This window comes from Sturnira hondurensis, unplaced genomic scaffold (genome assembly GCF_014824575.4).
Source record: "Sturnira hondurensis isolate 20B ecotype Veracruz unplaced genomic scaffold, ASM1482457v3 Scaffold0021632, whole genome shotgun sequence".
Lineage (NCBI taxonomy): Eukaryota > Metazoa > Chordata > Mammalia > Chiroptera > Phyllostomidae > Sturnira > Sturnira hondurensis.
The window spans coordinates 2707937-2728360 of record NW_028094263.1 but is presented as its reverse complement, the minus strand read 5'-3'; the positions used below and the strand labels follow the sequence as shown (position 1 = coordinate 2728360).

At 55.4% G+C, this 20424-nt stretch overlaps 1 protein-coding gene across 1 annotated transcript; it reads right to left on the bottom strand.

The window, feature by feature from the left end:
• Positions 1 to 7572: 7572 nt before the first annotated feature.
• On the bottom strand, positions 7573 to 19807 carry LOC118977999 (translation initiation factor IF-2-like). The gene is made up of 3 exons (XM_037033153.1): positions 19730 to 19807; positions 17756 to 18068; positions 7573 to 8886 (listed from the first exon to the last, which is right to left on the bottom strand). The coding sequence occupies exons 1-3, from the start codon at positions 19805 to 19807 to the stop codon at positions 8561 to 8563; spliced, it is 717 nt and encodes a 238-aa protein (XP_036889048.1). The 3' UTR covers positions 7573 to 8560.
• Positions 19808 to 20424: the final 617 nt, after the last annotated feature.

Here is a 20424-nt window from a genome sequence, read left to right as displayed (position 1 = left end):
GCTCCTTGGGTTGCATTGAGAAGCAGGCGGGGGCAGTTTTTCTCGGCGTTCTCCGACTCCAAGTCCTTAAAAAGTAGGCTCTCTCCAGCCCCATTATTTTAACAAAAGTAGGGCCGTTCTAATCTGATGTTTTATCTTTTGGGCCATTTACCCCTCTGCCCGTGCAGAAGGCTTCGGATCACCTCCGCACACGCGCACCCTCCCACCCGCTTTTCTTTCCAAATGAAGCCATCTCGTGTCATTACGTGTGAAATACGAGGGCGAAGCGCCATATTTCTTCACATTATGGCGATTTCAAAATGATTTTTTAAAGATCAATGCAGGCGCCCAGCCGCCCCCCTCCTTTTCCACCCCAGCTCTCCGAGGGCGACAGCCCGGCATATCCGGAACCGAACAGCTGGAAGGTCTGCTTTTTCCAGGGGACCCAAGTGTGGAGACAAAAAAAAAAAAAAAAACATGCCAATTCTTCTAAGTAGCGGTAGGACGCTTGGGAAAGTGGAGGGAGCTACCGGACTCGCCCGCGAGAAAGCTGGGCGCAGTGTGAATGAATCACAGTTTTAAGGCAAAGCACCTGTTCTCAATTTGCCAGATGTATGGAGTCTGCTGTTGGCTTTACCTGTACTAAATATATTCTTCAGGAAAAAGATCTCTCCTGCCATAAATAATGGTGTTATGAAGCATGGCGGGCTGAGTAGATGGCCTTGTGCGATACATAAATTAGGGTCCAAAAGGGCATGTGGACGAGGGGCAGGGACTTTTTTTTAATTTATGGAGAAGCCACAGCGCTAGGTTGCTCTACAGACGCAGGCTGCGCGGGCACGGAACTCCGACTGCAGCCCTCTGGCTGCCTTTCCCCACCCTGGATTTGTCGCTCCAGAGAGCAGTCAAGAGGGCCACTGCGCTCAGGGAGGAAGTTAGGGCTAGAAGGGCATGTGGGCATGGCCCCTGCCCTACCAGGGTGGAGCGTCCCAGCAGGCAGGGTCCAGTGGGGGTTCCTTCTGTCCCCCGAGTTGCCCGAACCCCTGGTGGCTCCTGGTGTTGAATAAGGAGGTGACCCAGACCTCTTTTCTGGGACCAGAGCTTAGCCGTAGCTCACAAGGAAGCTGGAGGGTGGGGACAACTTCAAAGTGACAGGCTCTGAGGGCCTCAGTCCCCTCAGGAGAGGTGACTGGAAGGAAAAGCATGAAGTAGCACCAGGCCCCGGCGTCTGCACCACAGTTCACCTCCCACCAGGTGGGGACTCGGATGCGCCAAGCAATGAGTCCCACGCAGACAGGCTGTTCTAGAAAACACGGTTGCTACAAATAGGAGCTCAACTCCAGTTCAGGCAAATGATTAAATGGTTGGCTGAGAAGGAGCCCCTGTTTGGGTGTTGAGGGCCCGTGACCCCCCCCCCACTAAACCTTGTTTTTTCTCCCCCAGACAATGGGACCTACCATGCCCGAGGGAGGCAAACAGGATTGCAGCCCCCGGAGCCCAGTTGCTAAAGATGCTTAATAGGGGTTGCTTGAGTGGGGGTCACTTTGTCCTGAGGGAGCAAACCACTCCCCACCCCACCCCCAATCCCAACGAGAAACGAGGGAAACCCTGCCTTCCCGCTAAGCCTCTTGCCAGTCCCCGCACAGGAGCCGGGCCTGAGCACGGCTGGGGCCGGGCTCTGGGGGCTCCGGGAAGGGCAGGGAGGGCGGAGCTGCAGCCCCTGGCCGCACCGGGGCCCAGAGCGCTGCTGAGTGAGGCCGAGGTGGGGAGCACAGAGGCCAGCCATGGCCAGGACCAGCCGGTGAGTGCCTAGATCCAGGGGCGGATTTTAGAAGGGTCCTTGTCAGTAAGGAGAGAGAGAAAATTTAGACAGAGGGGGAAATGAAAAGAAAGAAAAAACCAAAAACAATAATTGGGAAAAGGGAAAGTTTGTTTTGCATGGGTAAACTAAGCTGAGATTTATGCATGCTGTGTTTGAATAGATGTGTATATCCTGATGGCGTGTACATATATTTCAAATCTACATTGAACCCAGTGTGCAAATGTGCTGTGCTCTATGCTATGTATGGAATATGTAATAAGTAAATCTGCCAAACTATAATACTGGATGTGCTTAAGCTTTCACATGTAGAATCTAATGGTTCATAAGTGGACGCATGGACAACCCCTGTGAGTTATGTAGATTTACAATTTTACCCGTATGAGATCTATGATCCAAAAACTTGCCTGTACATTCTTCTAACCATCACACCCCCTGTGAAAAAGGGCAAAAACTTGAGTGTTTGCATACTTGAATTGTGGCTGTAAAACATGAGCTGATTCGGAAGCTTCCCTTGAAAATCTGCCTGTTGACTTAATATTGAAGTAAAATGTATATTGCAACCTCAAACACATGTATGTGACTTAAATTTGAATTCTTTTACAACTTCCTCCTAAAATATTTATCTGGAAGGTGAAGGAAATATCTCGCATTGTTTCAAGGGAGGTCATGAAATTTCATGACATGTTTTGTTTTCCCCAAAAATCCTTTGCTGCGTATCTTCCCTAGAGCTGCAAGGACAAGTGTGGATTGTGTGATCCTTACTTCAGGGTAGTGATGGGCACCAGGCGGAGAAATTATCACTTGTTCATGAGCGTGTTCCACATGGTGTGAATCTGACCAGTGGGCAAAGACGAGTTTAATGTGAACGCCCTCAGGTAACTGTGCAGGTCACACGAAAGCACTGCTGTGGACAACGACATTAGACAAGTCCCCCAGTCTATGCCCCCGAGCACCCCAAGATATTTCTTCTTACCCAGGATCAGAGCCCAGGCCCATTCTGGGAAAGGAGATGGGACCGTTGCTCCATGGGAGAAGAAACTGAGGTGCCCAGAACCTTCGCCCCTTATACAAAACCAGCTCCAGAACGAATCACATCGAATCTGCACACATGAATTCAAACCTCAGTGTTTCCACACCCTGCGGATGGGGGTTTTAATGGTAAAGTAACGAAATCTGCTGCACAACATCCCTTCCAAAGTGTCTGAGATGAAAGGAAGGACTGAGAGGTCAGCGGCCCAAGCACATCTCTGGAATCTCTTCTCACCAAACTCTCAGACATCAGGGATTCGGGAGGTGGTGGGGGTGGCTGACTCCTCGGGAGGGAGCGTCCAGGAGACCAAACGGGGCGGGCGGCAGGCCGGGCGGAAAGGAGTTGAGCAGGTAGAAGGTTATTACGGAATTGCTTCCATAAAACCTGTGGCTGTTGTAAAACTCTCTGCTTTCCAAAGACTTTATTTCCTCCTTTCTCTCTAACATCCCCCCTTTTTTTCTTTTTACAGCACTGTTCCTGGGAGGGGGTGGCCGAGGAACGCAAGGGGTGGAAGACAGCGAGGCTCCGAGGCCCAGGGAGAAGCAAGGGAAGGCAGTAGGGAACTCCAGGCTCCCTTCAGCCAGACCGGACAGAGGGCGAGAATATATCAAGAGACAGTGCTGCGGGCCTTGGCTCACCCCGACAGTGGGGTAAAGGTTGCGTTTCCCTTGGGTTGGGAGTGGGTCTCCCAAGGGGCCCCTAGCAGAGGGGCAGAGGCCCCTTGTTCAAAGACCCCCTCCTTTACCCTCCAAGTCAGCCTGGCGCCGGAGCCCCATCCGGTTGGGCCCCTTTCCACATTTCCTCTGCCTCAAGCAGGGGTGGGGGATGGAGGGGGAAATTTGGGAACAAAAGTTAGCTTATGCTTTGGACCATCCCACGCCTTCCGCTAGCACTTGTAGTTATTCCTTTCCTGGGCAGAGAGCCAGGAGCCTGGAGAGGGCTGGGGTCAAAGAGGGTATCACAGCTTTGCCCCTACCCCACCCCCCTTCTCCATCTCCTGTCACTCTATAGGTCTGAATGAACTGCCCAACAGCCTGGGCTCCCCAGTAGCTACAGGTCAGGCCCGTTTCCCAGGGGTTGGCTCTCAGTACCCACATAAACCTGAAACCCAGACCCAGGGTCTGTGAGGATGCCTTGGCCTCTAGGTGGGGAAGGAGCCAACCGNGTTATTCCTTTCCTGGGCAGAGAGCCAGGAGCCTGGAGAGGGCTGGGGTCAAAGAGGGTATCACAGCTTTGCCCCTACCCCACCCCCCTTCTCCATCTCCTGTCACTCTATAGGTCTGAATGAACTGCCCAACAGCCTGGGCTCCCCAGTAGCTACAAGTCAGGCCCGTTTCCCAGGGGTTGGCTCTCAGCACCCACATAAACCTGAAACCCAGACCCAGGGTCTGTGAGGATGCCTTGGCCTCTAGGTGGGGAAGGAGCCAACCGTGGGATTGGGAAAAGGACCTAAAAAAACCCCCGTCTCTGCCCCACTAGGGGGCCCTGAGAAGGACCTTGGAGGCCTAGAGGCTGAAACTGCAAGGGATCCTGATGATTTCCTTCTGGAATGGACCGCACTGCACCCTCTTCAAGGACCTAAAGCTTCCTGTTAAGGTGGAGCCTTCTGTCCCCAAGGAGTTACACAGACCTCAAGGACGCCCCGTGTCTCTTGAAATCAAGCATTTGCCAAGTTGGGGAGACTTTCTTTGGACAGTCTGGGTGCAGAAAGGAGCCCCGGACCCCAAGGAAGGCCGCCTGAAACCCCAGCCGTCGCCCTCGGGCCCTGCAGAGCAGCCCAGCAAGGTGCCTTTCATGGTGGGAGAGAAGGTGCCTCTCGGTGCCCTTCCCTCCCAACACACGGTAAAAAATACACGAGTGGGGAGACACCCCAGAACTTCCCAGGGCTCCTCTCTGGTGAACACACTGGCTGCTGCCGGTCGAGGGGCCTCAGCCCTGTTCACCGCTTTGCACTAGTCAGGACTCTGCTCCACTCCCCACACCCCACTCCTCCAGCTAAGCGAGGAGCAGCAACTGCCGGGAGTCGGGTGGTTTGATGTCGTTGGGATCACAAGTCCAGGCCCAACAACATGAAACTACCTAATTCACTCAGCAGTTCCAGTGCAGGCTCTGGGTCACGGGCTCACCGGGGGCAGGCCCCTGCAGCCATTTTCTGGGCCCAAACGGCTGGATGGCTAACTGTGCTCATTTCCTTCCATCTCTTCCAGAACTAGAACCCAGTTGCCAGTAAACACAGCCAAAGAACTGGAGGCAGGAGTTCAGGCAAAACCGTTTTGGGAGCTGGTCCTGGCAACTCAGATTCCAGGAACGTCTGCTCCCTCTCAGGAAGCCTGGCTGGAGGGGGCCATAGGCCTGGCCCCAGAGCTGGACAGGGCCTCATGGGTGGACATACCTGCTTGGTCATTATTGCCTCTCAGCCTCTGTTTATGCAGCTGGAGGTCTTCACAGATAAAAAGATTTCTCAACTTCAAACTTATCAGGGCACAGCTATGTTCACCATCTTGCTAGTGCTCATACTGCAGGGTCACCCAGGGTAGCTCCGAGAGGCCGCATCTTCAAGCCCTACCTCAAACCCCAGCCAGCTTTAAGGCGGGATCTAGACAGGAGAGTGGAGAGGAGTCCTGAGAAAATGACGGTGGGAGAGACAGAGGGGAGACCAGCGTGCTAGAAAGTACCAGGACGCCTAGGGCACCAACAGAAGAACATGACTGCAAGGGAAAGCCGGTTGCCATGAGCGGTCGCCCGAAGTCACCCAGCCGGGAACGTCCGAGGGCCCTGGCTCGGCAGAGGCGGACCTCTCCCAGGTAAGACAATCTATTCCGAATGCGCAATTGAAGCCGGGGGGAGGCTGAGGACTCACATTCAAACGCAGAGAACGAATGTGCTGCTGTCTTCCTGACCTTCCGCCTGGGCCCTTCTCTTGCAGGCCGCGCCGAAGCCCTCGGCTGCCACCTCCACGCCTCCGGACGCCCGCAGCCGCACAGGTGCGCACGCACGGACTCTCCGCCCGCAGCCGCGCGAGCTGGGCGGCGCACTTACCTGCAGGCCGCGCAGCTCTGGGCGGAGGCGGCCGTCGGAAGGCGGACTGCGCGAGCGTGCGCGTCCTGTCCGGCCCAGCTCCCTCCCGCCCTCGCCCCGGAGGCGAGTGTCCGAGTGGCCACGTGTCCGGCGGGGAAGTCCTAGGGAGCGGAGTGGTCTGCCCGGCCGCCCGCTCCCCCTCCCGGGTGTAAATCTTGGGGACCGGAAATACAATAAAACTTCACCGTGTTGATGAACTTCAAACGGCTTACATCCCCTCAAGTCCTGAAAAGAAAGACGGCCGGGGGGCGGGTTAAAAGGCAAGGGAAACAAATTTACGAGCCGCAAAAGCCCCCGCCTCGGCCCCCCTTTTTTTTCTTTTTCTCTTTTTTCCTTTTTTTTTTTTGCCGCAGCAGACTTTGTCTGCGTGGAGAGAAGCAGCCCTGGACGCCGGCCCCCGGGCCGCGCTCCGGGCGTCCCCGCTGCCAGGCGGGCCCTTGCCTCCGAGGAACCGCGGGCTGCCCTGGCCGGTGCGGTGACCCGGGCGGCCATGCGGCCGGGACTGGACGCCGCCGCCTGAACGAACAACAGTCCCCGAGCCCCGCGCGCATCGCTGGCTCGGCTCACGAGCGCAGACGAGACTCCCCATCTTCGCCAAAGCGGCTAGGCGCCCCGGCATTTCTAGGCTAAACCCCTGGCTCTGCCAACCACGCCCTGGACCTCCATTCTTTGCATCTGTCCGCTGAAAGCGGGTTTTGTTTGTTTCTTTTTCTCTTTACATCAGCAGCAGCCAGACCTTTGCCCGGCCCCGCCCTTTACTGCCAGGTACTTGAGAGACGGGGAGAGGGGGTCAGAAGGCCTGAGCGGGCAGGGGCTCCCAGAGAAGAAACCGAGGGGCTGTCTTCGGGGAAGTGCAAGTGACGGCCGGCTCTGCGTAGTGTCCAAATCAGCCTCTGCCGAGCTCGGCCGCCGACTCCTCTCCGGCTCCTAAAAAGCCTCAGGATCAAACAGAAACAACCACTACCTGGACCTTCGCGACCCTCTCCGTACTAGTTCCTTCCGGCTCGGCACTGTTCGGTTGCCATAAAACTTGGTGGACTCCGCATTTGGAATCGCCGTTAGGCCACCGTGAACCAAAACTAGGAAAAATCCCTTTGCGCCTTGGGTTCCAGCTGACTGGGAACGAAGTTACCGATTTTCTGCTCCCTGTGTCGGCTGGAGGGGCCTGGTTAGGTGCACTTCTGGGTGGGAGAGCGAAGGAATTGGATCACACCTCGCAGTTATTCACCAACAAAATACAGAAGGGTCAGGTCTTAGAGGCACTGGAGGCCAAGATGAGCTCAGGCCCCGGCCAAGCTTGGGTGTAACATTGGGGCCCAGCTGCAGACTTGGGGGGGGTGGTGCCCCGAGGGCAACTTTCTTGCACAGACGCACAGGTGCGGCCCTCCACGACCCCTCCTTCCAAGAAATGGTGCCAAAGCACGGCTGGGGATTTCTTTTTAAATGGGTAAAAAGTGGACTAGGCAGGGGAAATACTAGGCTGTGGCCTACGGTTCCTGAATTTTCTGAAAGGCTGACTCTGACGCAGGTGGTGGGGGTGCCCCCGGCCCCTTCCTCACATGAAGGAGGAAGAGGGGGGACTCCTTAACAGCTGGAGAACAAGAAGTAGCTTGTTTCCATCCTAACATTCATATGCTAGGATATTCATAGAGAGGCCCCTCCAGCTCCCCTCCTCATTATTTGCCCGGACTCCCTCATTTTGCACCGTTTCCCGCTATAATTTTATTAAAGATGCTGTGAGGGCAGCCGCGGGCAGTCACCCTCCAACCAGGATTTGCCTCTGGGGGCTGTGAGTGATGTGTGTGGGGGCAGAACTGCGGGGCCAGCAATCTCCCTACCATTCAAGACTGTTATTACCCAGCCCCTGCCCCACCCCCAGGGCTGCAGTGGGGACAGGTCAGTTACTAGCTCCCTGAACTAGGATTCTGGCTCCCTGGGCCCAGGAAAGGGGATTGAACTATTTTAGTCTTGGACTCTAGAAAATCTGAATAGGCCACAGCCTTAGAATGATGTACCTGGGCACACACAAGTTCTGCATACACCTTTCAGGGGCTTTGCCGCTTTCTCCTAGTCCTTATTCCCAGAACCCAGGCCATGGATCCCAGTTTTAAAAAGAAAACTGTCTGCAAGAAGCCGAGCAACACCTCGAACCCATTCCCAGAGACCTCAGCCAGCTTCCTCATCCCCAGGTCGCCTGGCCCCAAAGGAGTCAACTTTCAAACGCTCGGCACAGACGCCCACCAACAGGGGCGCTGGTGCCAACAAGCACCGTCCCGCACGTCACTCGCACACTGGTTCAGCTGATGGCCACTCAGTGAGTAAAGACCACTTGGCAATGTTTCTTTTCACCCTCGAAAGTTTTCAGAATACTTTTCCAAAAGCATATCGATCTCCTCATTATGCAGAGAATTGAAAATGTGGGTAACTATGATGTCAGATTTAGGGGCAACTTTTCCCTACTCCCTTTCCTCGGTGAAGATAAAGCAGAGTTTTAGCGTAATTGCATGGGGCTGCACAATCTGAATGGCGAGAGAAGGCAGTATAGACATAGGCTGCGGAACGCGGGATCCTCCGAGAAACGGAAATTATCACCCCTTTCCATTTAGGAAGAGACACAACTACAAACATTTCTAGGCCTTCCTGATCCCCTCTTAGGGTTCATTGGCGGGGGTGGGGGTGGTCTCAGAGAAGTCAGAGGTGTGGGCAGCCACCTCCCTGAGACCCGGGCTGGATTCCCCCCAGTCCCCACCCCGCCCCCCATTTCTGGCCACGGCTTGGGGCTCCAGCTCTGTGGTCGCGGGCGAGTGAGGCTGTGGCCGCGGCTGACCTCTAGGCGGCGCCTTGGCGTTGAGTCTGCGCTGAACGAGAAAGATCCTCGCGCAGCTCCGGGTCCCACGCAGGGGTGAAGGGGCCGGTTCCTGCAGACGCGCTGGGCTTGGCCTGGGGCTGGCCGCCGGCGCGTCGCCTTTGGCGCCCTCTGCCAAGCGAAAGAAACACGATTAAATGAGTGAGGGCTGGGAAAGGAATCGACAGCTACTCAAGCTCCATCGGCTCCGCATCCCCTACCCTCATCCCGACTCCAGGAAGCCTTCCACAACCCGAATCTCCTGTGATCGCCACGGTAGCCAGCTCAAGGGCAGCGCCAGAATACTCGACCCCCACTCCTCACTTGCGAAAGAAGACACTGAGGCCCGAGGAAGTGAAGTGATTAGCCAGAATTAGAGCGGCCATTAAAAACGATGACGCGGAACTGGAGGATGTATCCTCTACGCGAATGGAATGTTCTTACCCCCAAACTATGACGATCTCAGCAACAATGTCCTTCTTGTCATTAAAATTCACTTCCAGAAAGGCAGCCTTTGTGGACGGTCTCCGTTGGAAGTTTAGGGGTTTCTGGGTCTAAGATTTGGAGAGCATATAAGGGAACTGGAGGCCCATACACAGCTAGGATCGGGGTCCGAGACAAGTCTGGCCCGCTTCCTTCCAGAACAAGGCTGGCTCAGGGTTCATAAACTTCCTAGCTGTGTGTGACTGTGGGCAAATGCCTTAGGCCCTCAAAGGCCCAATGAAAACAGCCCCATAAGGTTGAATGTTGTGAGGTTTGAAAACTTTATGAAAGAGGCTCTGATGACTAAGAGAAGGAGTCAACTATATGACTGTCCCATAAACCGGAAAGAAGGTCATATAGACAGGCAGAGGAGGTCACTGAGGGCAGGCAACTCCCTTGGCTCCAGTGGAGCCTATGAGTTACAGGGTAGAGTAAGAAAAAAGAAACCTTATTCTCTACCAAGGCCCCCCTGAGTCTGAGCTCAGGGACATCCAGGATCTCTGAGAAGCATGGTGTAGGAGAAACTGGGTTCCCTCTTCTCCTTCCCTTGAAGCAGAGATACCTTTTAGAGTTCACAACCCCCTTCAAGAAGTTTCTCCAAAGTTATTCTCAGGACAGCAGTCCCCAACAACACCCCACAGGGAAGCAAGGGAAGAAAAAGGCTAGAAAAAGACCACTGGGGCCTGGGGCAGCAAAGGTACTTGCCCACCATGGTAGACTAGGGTGCAGCACCTGCCCAGGCCCAGGGCTCAGGAGTAGTGCCTTTCCCAGCCAGGCAGGGGCCCTGCCAGGTGCCTAATTAGGACTGTGCACATCTGGAGCACCTGCGCCCTACACAGCCTCAGGCACATGACTCCCAGGGCTGAGTCGTAAAAGACTCTGGAGGCACGAAATCAGGTTTGTGAGTGTCAGCATTCCTGCGTATGAGAATGTGTGCCTGAGTATGTGTGTGATTGCCCAATGGATTCCCAAAAGTGGCAGGGCGGGGGGTGGGGGTGGGCGCGGAATGGAGCAACATCAGGCAAATTCAACTGCAAACATACTGTCAGCCTCATTATCCGCCCATTTCAAGGGAAAGCATTTGGGGCTTGGAATTAGCCAGTTAATTGCATCACTTCTTTGTTTACTTTAGGGGAGGAGAAATTATCTGTGTTCTATTAAAACGTTCCATATTTCAAAAACTTCGAGCTCTTCATTGTCGATTTTATTTCCCTGTTCTACCTCTGGAGCATTCAGATCTGCCAATATCACATCAACATTCTTACAGGCACACTCACAGAGGCTTCTGTATCTGCAAAATTTGGTATCCCAACTCTTAGGATCCTTGCAAAGAGGAATGAATGTACAGTGTGTCTAGAGTTTAGCACGATGCTAGGTGAACCGGGAGCTTTTAGTACATAGTAACTAGTAATAACAAGGAAGAAGCCCTGGCTGGTGTAGCTCAGTGGGTGGGCGCGGGCCTTCGAAACAGACGATTGTGGTTCGATTCCCAGTCAGGGCACATGCCTGGGTTGCAGGCCAGTTCCCGACAGCGGACACACTAGAGGCAACCATACATTGATATTTCTCTCCCTCTCTCCTTCCCTTCCCCTCTAAAGAAAAATAAATAAAATCTTTTAAAATATTAAAAGAAAACAAGGAAGAGAGGGGGAAAGAGGTGGAGGAGGACGCAAAGGAGGAGGAAGAAGCTTGCTTTGTTCTCAGAGAACGAGACCATGTTGGAGGGTGTGCCTTGGAGCCTGTATATGTATAACGAATTCTTTTGACTTATAGAGCAATGTCCATAAAAGTGAGGCCCCGTGAACCCCTTGGCCTGTAACTCCCTCCTCCACAGAATTGGAGCAATTATCTGGCTCATTTCTCAAACTCCCTTTAGCCTGAAGTATCTGGATCTGGTAGGAAAAAGGTCTGGGGAGTAGTGACATATCCTCCTCCCAATTCTCAATGAGCCTTCCCCTTGGCCAGAGTAGCGAGATTCTGCCTTAGAGAATGAGTGAGAAAGAAACGGGGCCCAGGAAGCTGAAATGAAAACAACATCTGAGGTCTCGCTCATTTCCTGGCTCCCTGGGAGGCCTTGGAGGTCTCCATGCATCAGCCTCAGAGACTCCACAAACGAATTTCTGACCTTTGCCTAGTGGAAACTTTCAATCCACAGTCAACGAACTTTCCCCGAGTGTCTAGGGTGTGCCCAGCACTGGGCTAAGCTCCAGGGCTCCATGGGGAGCTGCACCCCACCCGTTGTCAGAGTGCTGACCTGAAGCCAGCTAGAGGTCTCTGCTCCCAGAAAGGAGTCCAGGGACCCTGGGAGGGGGAGGACCTTGCTGGGCAAGAACTTCTAGCCAATGGCAGCATTGCCTTTTCAGGGCCAAAGTCCTGGTGCTGAGGATCTGAGAGCACCCCTCCCTTCCACTGTCTGTCGGAAAGAGGCCCACTCCACCGTGGGGATGGCCTTGTGGGGGGAAGGGCAACCAACTGACTAGAGGCTTCTGACCCTCAGTCAGAAGTTCCTGAGAACACCAATTAGCTTTCTATAATTAGTAAAGTAAGGAACAAATAGGCAAATATTTCTTCTGCTCTGATTAAAAGCATTTAGGTCAGGTGTTACAGCCAGAATTATTCAGTTGAAGTTGTCCTAAGCAGAAAATTGTTTATTTATTTTTTCTTTTTATTATCAGGCAGGGTTCTGAATACTGAGCCAACCGTTGGCCTCTTATTACAGCCCAAAACTGCTGGGCTGGTAGGTGGTGGCCCTGCCACCTCAGAGAGGGGCAGAGAGAAATGGGTTGGGACCTTTCCTACCCCAGGCCACATTTGCTTGAAATGCGTAAGCAGTTGAGGGCCAGCCAGGAGGGGTTCGGTTTGCTGTGTGTGTGTGTCTATGTGTAGGGGAAGGGACAGTAAGCCAGATAATTTTCAGTTCCCTTAATTTATTTGGATATAGTCCTAAAAGGAGGAAGTTTGTTCATGTCACAAACCCCAAAGAAACCCCAACTTTCTTCTGGAAGATCTAGCTGGGTCAGTTCACAGGGCTGTGGGGGGAAGGCCAGCTTTCCGCAGGGCCCTGGCTGGGAAGGAAGACATCTCGGTAAGCTGCAACAGGGGAGGCTGGGTGAAAGTAGGAGGTTGCTAACCACTCCCCTCCCCCACTCCACCCCTTCATCCTGGCTTATTAGGGGCTACCTGTGGTTTGGCTCCTAGGATCAAGTTACAAAGGCGTCTAGGAACAAATCCTTCCCCTTCCAGCCCGGAGTCTGGTGTCCTCCAGCCGCTAACCTTGGCTAAGTTACCCTTAGTGCACGAAGATTTGAGGTCTCTGAGGAAATTGAATAGGTAGGTTAACAAGGAACACAAAAGAACGTTCTACCACCCGATGTCCACTTGTCTGGCTCACAGACAGAGTTATCTACAGGGTTGTTGCCGGGGAGCCTTTTCTTCCCAGGAGCTCCAGTGCGGTTTTTACTCCCTGGGAGGCAGCCCAAACCCAGCTTCCCCCCCCCCCCCAGTAGCTGGCCCCATCCCGGACCAGTCCCAAACCAGTTTTCCCCAGCAGATCTCTTCCCACTCGCTCGAGCACCCTGGTCCTGGGGAGGGAGGAAAGACTGACTCTCCCTGGGAAGCCAGATCCTGCTAGTAGTGGTGTAGGGAGGAATACCACGACATAGCTGTTTTTAAAGGTCAAGGTTGACCTGGTGAATACTGAGATACCAGCCACAAGCCGGGGGAGGAGTGAAGACCTATGTTCACGGACCATATCTGGTCTCTGCTTTTTCCAGACACCAACTTCTTTGATCAAACAGGAGTTCTGAACCTGGGGTTCAGGGAGTTGGAAAACCTCCGAAATTGGGCTTTGGTGAGTACTACATAAGTGCATTTTTCCTCTGGAGAGGTAGAAATCAATGCCTTTCTTCAGATTTAAAGTATCTATGAGTGACCCCCAAAAATGTTAAGAACCTTTCACGCAGATACCACACACGTGGCTGCAGAGGGAGGCAGTGAAATAGACTCGGGTATCCCGCAAGATACATTGAAAGAGGACTAACAACGGTGTGTGTCACAAAGTTGGACGGATACTATCACCCAGCCTTCCCAGGGAAATGGGCACCTGCTCACCGGTGCCGAGGACTCCAGGACTGAGTGAGACAAGGCCCAAACGCCCTACCTGTGCACGCTCTGGGTCTCTAATGGACACGGTAGGGAGTCTTCTCCACGGGGACCTGGATCACCCCTGCCACCGGCCGGTTTGTACTGAGCAGGTCCACACCGAAAGAGAACCCCGAGTTTTAGGGTCCCTTCTTCCCTGCAGATGCCCTCGCTCGCGGGGTTTGGAGTAGGGGCGTATCCCCCCGGGGCTCTGACTCCTTCAGCTCTGGCCAACCCTGCAGCGCCGCTTCTGGGGCCCGGAGCCAGACGGCCAGCGAGGCCTCTCGCCGTGACCGGGTCTGGGCTGGGCACGGAAAAGGGCGCAAGAGACAGACAGCAGGGAGACAGAGGCAGACTCAAAGCAAGAGCTCCGTGAATGCGGCCAAAGAGAAGAGGGAGAATGGCAAAGAGCGAAGTAAAACAGCCCGACGGGAGGCGGGAGCTGGAGCGGCCGAAACCCGCGTGCAGAGAAGGGCCCACGGGGGCCGCCGACGCGGCCAGGCGCGTCTCCGCTTCCCTCGGGGAGGTTAATGGCCGCGCCAGCGCCCCCTCTTTCTGCTAAACCTCCCATTCCCAGCTCCTCGCTCTCCTTAAGTCTCTCCGATTAATTAGCCGGAATGAGAGGGTAGACGTGCCCCTCCGCCCGGGCCTGTCTGGATTTCGCTAGGTCCTTAACCGTGGCGGGGAAGGGCGCCCCGGGAGGAGAATCCAGAGCCGGGAAATGGGAGCAACTGGCGCCGGAGGCAGCGGCGGCGGCCCGGGGACGAGGAGCCCCTCTCCCGCGGAGCCAGACGTCGGGAAGAACCGCTCCCCCGAGGAGCGCGCCCCGCCCAGCCTCTCCGACCCCTGCGCGCCTCGGAGGGCCCGCTCCGGGCCAGGAGTTGGGTCGGCGGCTCCCTGCGCTGGTGGCTGGACAGAGCCCCCCGCCAGCCCATCTCCTTCGTTACACAGCGGAGTTTTCGCGTACCGGCCCTTGGCCTTGCGGAGGAGGAGGGACACCCGCGTTAACTGCCTCTGCTCTCCCTTGGCCTCTGAATTGCCGCTTCCCGACGCTTCCGCCGGATTTGGAAACCTCCTTTCTAATCCCTCCGCCAGGCTCCTGCCCGCGAAGGGCACGAGCTTGCAGCCAGGCCCTCCCAGGCTTCCAGGGTCCACCTGCGGCCGGGCTGGAGGCGGCCGGGACTGGAGGCGTGCAGAGTCCCGGGTCGCCCAGACCCTCCTCGGGAGGCCGACTCCGAGGCTCGGGCGGCTCAGCCGCCTCCTGCAAAGCGACCTTCCTGTCCTCCCGTCGCAGCGGGGAAGCAGTCTCGGAGCAGGTCGGCGGCAACTACAGAGATCTTCACTCTGCAACCAGCCCGCAGGCAGAGGTTTGGACCTCCGGCGGAGCATTTGGGGTGCGTGCCGTCGGGGCCTGCCGCGCTGACCCAGCGCCAGGGAACCCTAGACAGGACTCGGGGACGGTCTGCACTTCGCAAAGCATGGCCAGAGTTGGGGACCGGACCGAAGGACACAGAGGTCTCAAATCCCTCACCACCCCTACCCCCACGCGACGTGGACCCACGGCAGAAACGCGGTCTTTCCCCGGGGCCGCGACGGGAGCCGCAAAGTGGAGACACCTCAGCCCCGAGAAGTAGCCTCGTTCCCTGTGGCCCACCCAGTTCAGGAGACGGGCCGGGGCCAAGGAGGAACGGCTGAGGAAGAGGTAAGAAGCCTCCCAAGTGGAAATTGGGATCCTCTCTCTTCTATTGTGTCCAGGGATGTGGTCTCCAGAGACTGGCTTCTCTCTCTGTGAAAGAGTTGGGGGCATTCGGCTCAGTCCTCGTATCCGGACCAGGACACTGGCCTCTCCCATAGTTTAAGGAGGAACTTCTCTGGGTGGCGGCAGAGGCTCAGGAGTTCACGGTTATTTTTCTCATTGTTGTTAGTTAGTATCCAGTTTATTCCGGACCAGACTGTCACCTCCACTGCAGCCGAGACTCACCCTCGAAAACTAGCCCTGGAGTACTTCAAAAAGGAGGGACCTGACGGTTGGCAACACAGCCACCCTAAGACGGGCGATGGGACGCTGAAGGGGGGGGTGTGCTTTGGTCTCAATGGTCCCTGCAAGGTGCAGGCTGTTTGTCACTCCTGTAAGCTGAGGAGAGAGGGGAAGTGGGCAGGGTGAGGGTGGACGGTGGGTGAGCCAAGTGCACACTCCAGCATCTTGCTGAGGAAAAGGCTTGAGAGTTGGGACCAGCCTTCGGGCCCCAGTGTCTTTGCCCTCTGCCTTCCAGACTGTGGGAGAACGGGCAGGGACTCCTCCGCTGGGGGTTGCACAGACGGAGCTGGAGCTTTTGCAGAAGGGCAGAAAGTGGAGATCTACACGACACTGCTCTTTGGTCTCAGCCTTTTCCAGACACTAACTCCTCCGATCGACCCAAATGGAAGGTCTTAACGGTGTGCAAGGGGCCAGGAATCCTCTGAAATTGTGGGGTTTGGTGGCTCTAGAAAAAGCCCTGGTCACCTTTTGGAGATGCTCTGGAAGGGGAAGAAGCAGGGGGAGCCACGGGAAAGGAGGAGAGAGACCCCAAGCCCTACAATCCGGCTTCCTGGACACTGTGAGCTCTGTGTGCCGGATCTGAACCTCAAGCAGACCCCGTCCACAGTGGCCACACGGGAGAGTGGGACGCTGTCGTCCAGGAGACAGATTTTCTCGGCCGCTCTCAGCGGGGCTTTCGGTGTCTAAGCAGACTGCAAATCTGGATGTTTCCGGGGTTGGTTTTTCTTTCAGCTGTCCCTGCGTTCGGGCCCAGAACAGATAAGCCCCGGGGCTCGTAGAGCATCCAGACGGGGCAGGGACCTGGACCTCCAGTTGCCTGATCCCCTGTGGAGCCAGGGTCAGGGCCAAGCCTGCCCTCACCCGAGGCTCAGGAGTCAGGACTTGCCCCAGAGCCTCCAGCCTGGGGATTAGTTTCTCTATGAGTCCAGGCCTGCTGGCCAGACCTCAGACTCCCTTCACATCTGGCCACCTGAACAAGCTCAGAAATGTTTTCTTCTTCCTACTTTGCAAAGTGCCAAAGCCCCACATCCTCAGTTGTTTTTAGAGGAGATGGTACCACTGGACCTTGGGGTGAGGGAGGACTGTGGAATCCAATGGCCTCTCAGCCTTGCCCTGCCCTCCAGGGCTGTGTGTCTCCACATTTAACGTTTGTGGAATATGGGGATACATTGTGCACTGCCCTACTTTGGAAGGAAGGGTGTATAGGGGAAAACACCAGTGTCCCATCTGAGCACCACTGGGAGCACAAAATTTCGTGACTCCTTTCCATGTTTGTGCAAATCCTCCCTTTACAGTGTTTAATATTCTGAGAGGTATGGCTGCCCTGGTACAGGATTCCTCACTGACTCTCGGGGGTCACTAGTTCTTTCTAAGAGACCCCACAATACCCACCAGGCAGAAATTATGCCTCTTTCTCTGCACACGCCTTTTCAAAGGCGATTCATCTTTATATTGACCCAGTCCGTATAGACTGAGGTCCTTTCCCTACCTTTGCCCCTCCCACGAACAACAGGACCCCCTACCAAAAAAAAGCACATGCACCATTTTTTGTGAGTGGCAGTGTCAGCAAGATGGCTGTGAGGGCGGCCTTCAAATTCAGATGCCACTTTCCCAGGCGCGAGGCCGCCCGAGCCCCAGCACAGACCAGAAGGCAAGGGAACTCGGTCCTCTCGCCTCCGTGAAAGGTGGTTGAAAGCAAGAGACTCCTCCAAGCCTTCTCCCCCATCCCTTGGTTGGGGGGGGGTCGTTGCTAGGTTGCTAGAGAGACGGCTGATTCTGCAACTTGGGGGCCTGGGGGCTCCCTTCTGGATCCAGAGTTCCAGACCCATTTCTAATTTCCATGGAGAAAGAAGGACCGTTAGCCCTTTCTAAGCGACCCCCACCCACGAGGCTGCTCAGGGCAGCCGACCTCTGTCTCTCTCCGGCTGCACTTGCTTGGAATTCGGGGCAGTGAGCAGAGAGACTGGGCTGAGCGGGCCTGAGGCTCCACGGAGCGTTCAGCACCCAGCTCTGGGGATCCCGGGGTGTGGGGGAGATGGGAGGTGACCCTCCGCCGCTTCACACACCCTTGCTTGGGGAGGAAGAGCCGGGTAGGAGCGAGCGGGTAGGGAAGGCCTTGGCGTTGCGGGGCGCCCAGGGCCCCACCGCGGAGGCGGAATCGGCCTGTCTGGAGCTCAAGGTTAGCTGGTGGCCCCGGATATCGCACGCCCGCCGCCGCCATAAGTCCTCAATGCGCGGCCAGGGATGGCCCAGTCCCAGAGGGGTCTTCCACGCGGCGTCCTGATCTACGAGAGCGCGGTCCCCAGCGGCGAGGGAAAGGGAGGGGAGCGTCTCACCTACCTCTCCAAACAGCGCGGTCCTCTGCGCGTCTTCGCAGGCTGCGGGAACTCGGGGCTTGAAGCGCGACAGAGCCTAGGGACCAAGGAGATGGCGCTGGTGGCCAGGGGCTAGGTGGCTCCAGGTCGCCGCTCCCAGCGCCAACCCCTGTGAGGCCTCCGGGCGCGGTATCTGAGTCTGGGGCAGCAGCGCAGACGGCACTAGGGGCGCGAAAGGGCTCCTGTGTCCTCGGTCCCCCTGGCGCCAGTGAAGGGGAGGTGTGGGGTGGGGTGGGGGTCGAGAACAGGGCCCCAGCGGCCGATTGGCGCCAGCGCCACTTTCCTCCACGTCTCGGGCGGGGCTTCAGCGAAGCTCACCTGCCCCCTCCTCCGGGTGTCGTCGGATCCCCGTGTGGCGGTTCCTGTAATGGGCCTTCCGCGCGCCTGAAAGGCCATGGAGGAAAGGCGCCGAGACAGCGGGCGGAGAGCGCGCGCGTGTGTTAGAGAGAGAGAGAGAGAGGGAGGGAGAGAGAGAGAAGACAGAAGCTGATCTCAGAAAAGCTTCCCAGTCAACCGTCTAATGCACACACAGACAAAAGAGGCAGGAGAGAAAGCGCAGTCTGGGAGGCAGAAAGAAGCCCTAGCTTCTGAAGCCAGTGACAAGTGTCCTTGGGAGTCGGACGTGTGAGAGGGAGGGGCGAGGCCAAAGCAGTCTGAGAAGGGAGGGGCCGCGTAGACCCTGCGCTCGAGGTGACCCATCCCTCAGTACCAGGACGAGGAGGGAATGGGACCCTCCTCCGTCTTCGTGCCCACCGCCCCCCCAAGCTCCTCGCCCTGTTGCAGCCCATCTCCTGTTTGATGCGGCAACGGGGAGGCTTCCCCCTTCCTGCTGCTGCTCGCCGCCCCTCCTGTCTGGGGCTCGGTCCAGCCCGGGGCCAGCACCAGGCTGAGGACTGCCCTTCGACCTGTTCCTTTCCTCGGTCTTCTGGGCCTTAAGTGGGACTACCCCCTGCCCCGCCCCCAACACCACTGAGTGAACAGAGGAGTGAGTCCAGAGGGAATGACCTTGGCCAAGGTCAAAGAAGAGCTCTCAGAAGTTTCACTTTCCATCCCAGCCCTTACTTAGGTCCCCTTTGTGGTTTTTGGCCCTTGGGGTTCCTTGAGTGTCATGTTGAAACCTTGGGCTCTTCTCTTTATTTCCAAGACCCAAATAGAGGTTCCAACTTACTGAAAAGCAAGGAAACTGCCCCCGGTCATTGGTGTTCCAGCCTTCCTGACTCCAAGCTGCTCTCCTGGAGTCGTCCTGCCTTCCTGGCCAGGGACCTGACACCTTCATCCTCCTCTAGAGTGGGACAGGTGACCTGCTCACATCTAGCCCTTTCCTGCAAATAGGTGTCCAGGAGTGCAGTGGGGTGTGTCTGAGATCTGAGCTCTAGGCCAGTCTCCGACACTAACTCCTTGTGGAACGTCAGCCCACACTGCCTCCACCTCTTAGGGTCTCAGTTTATTTCCTCTGTATAATGGAGCAGCAGGATCTGTTTTGTCTTTGCATCCTGCTCTGGTTTACGGGTTCTGATGAGCTTGTCCTGCCAGGGGAAAAAAAAAAGACTCCCAAATGGTGATTCTATTTTATAGCCACTGAATATAGAAATATGGTAAAATTAAGTTTTGCTTCCATGAATGAGTCTATTTCTCTATTTTGCTTTTTCTGTACCTTTTATTGGTGCATGATATAAACACAGCCAAGGCTACTGATATGAACTGTATGGGTCAGTGTATTTCTGCACATGTACCCATGCATGTACTCCCCACCCAGCTTGGCATATTTTCAGTCATATTTCCAGCCTTCCAGAAGACTCCCTTGTAACCCCTTCTAATCAATAACCTCAACTAGTCAACACACCCCACAGGTAACCGTATTACCATAGATTAGTTTGGTCTGTCCTTCAATTTCATATAAATGAGGTCATGGTCTGAATTCTTTTGTGTTTGGCTTCACCTGTGCAATATGACGTATGTGGGACTCATTCGTGTTGCTGTCTATGACAGTGTGCAGCTCATTCTGTTTGATAGCCATATTCCATTGATTGTCCCGTTCCGTGGTGTGAGTCTATCCCAATATTTTTATCCTTTCTTCTTTTGGTGGAGATTTGGGTTGTTTCCAGTTTGTGGCTGTTATGAAAAAGCTCCCGTGAGCATTTCTGTTCGTGCCTTTGGATGGACGCCTGTGCCGAGAGACTCAGGGGCACAAGTGCGGGGTTACACAGCAGCCACGCATCTATTCTGCCGGACACCAACAGTTTTCCGAGGCGGTTGCCCCGTTTACACTCCTGCCAGCAACGTGTGAGGTCCAGCTGCTCCATAGCTTTTCCAATACCTGCTGTTGTCTGTCTTGTTCCTTTTAGTAATTCTGATGGGTTGATAGTGCTGTTGCAGTGTGTGTGTGTGTGTGTGTGTGTGTGTGTGTGTTTAAAAGTGGCAAAAACACATAGTATTAAACTTACCATCTTAACCATTTTAAATGTATAGTTCAGTAGTTACCGCTGCACGTTCATGTAACCGATTTCTGGGGCTCGTTCAGCCTACACAACTGAAACTTTGTCCCCACTGGGTAACAACTCCCCATCCCTTCTTTCCCCCAGCCCTTGACAATCAGCACACTTGACTTTCTGTTTCAATGAATCTGACTTTAGA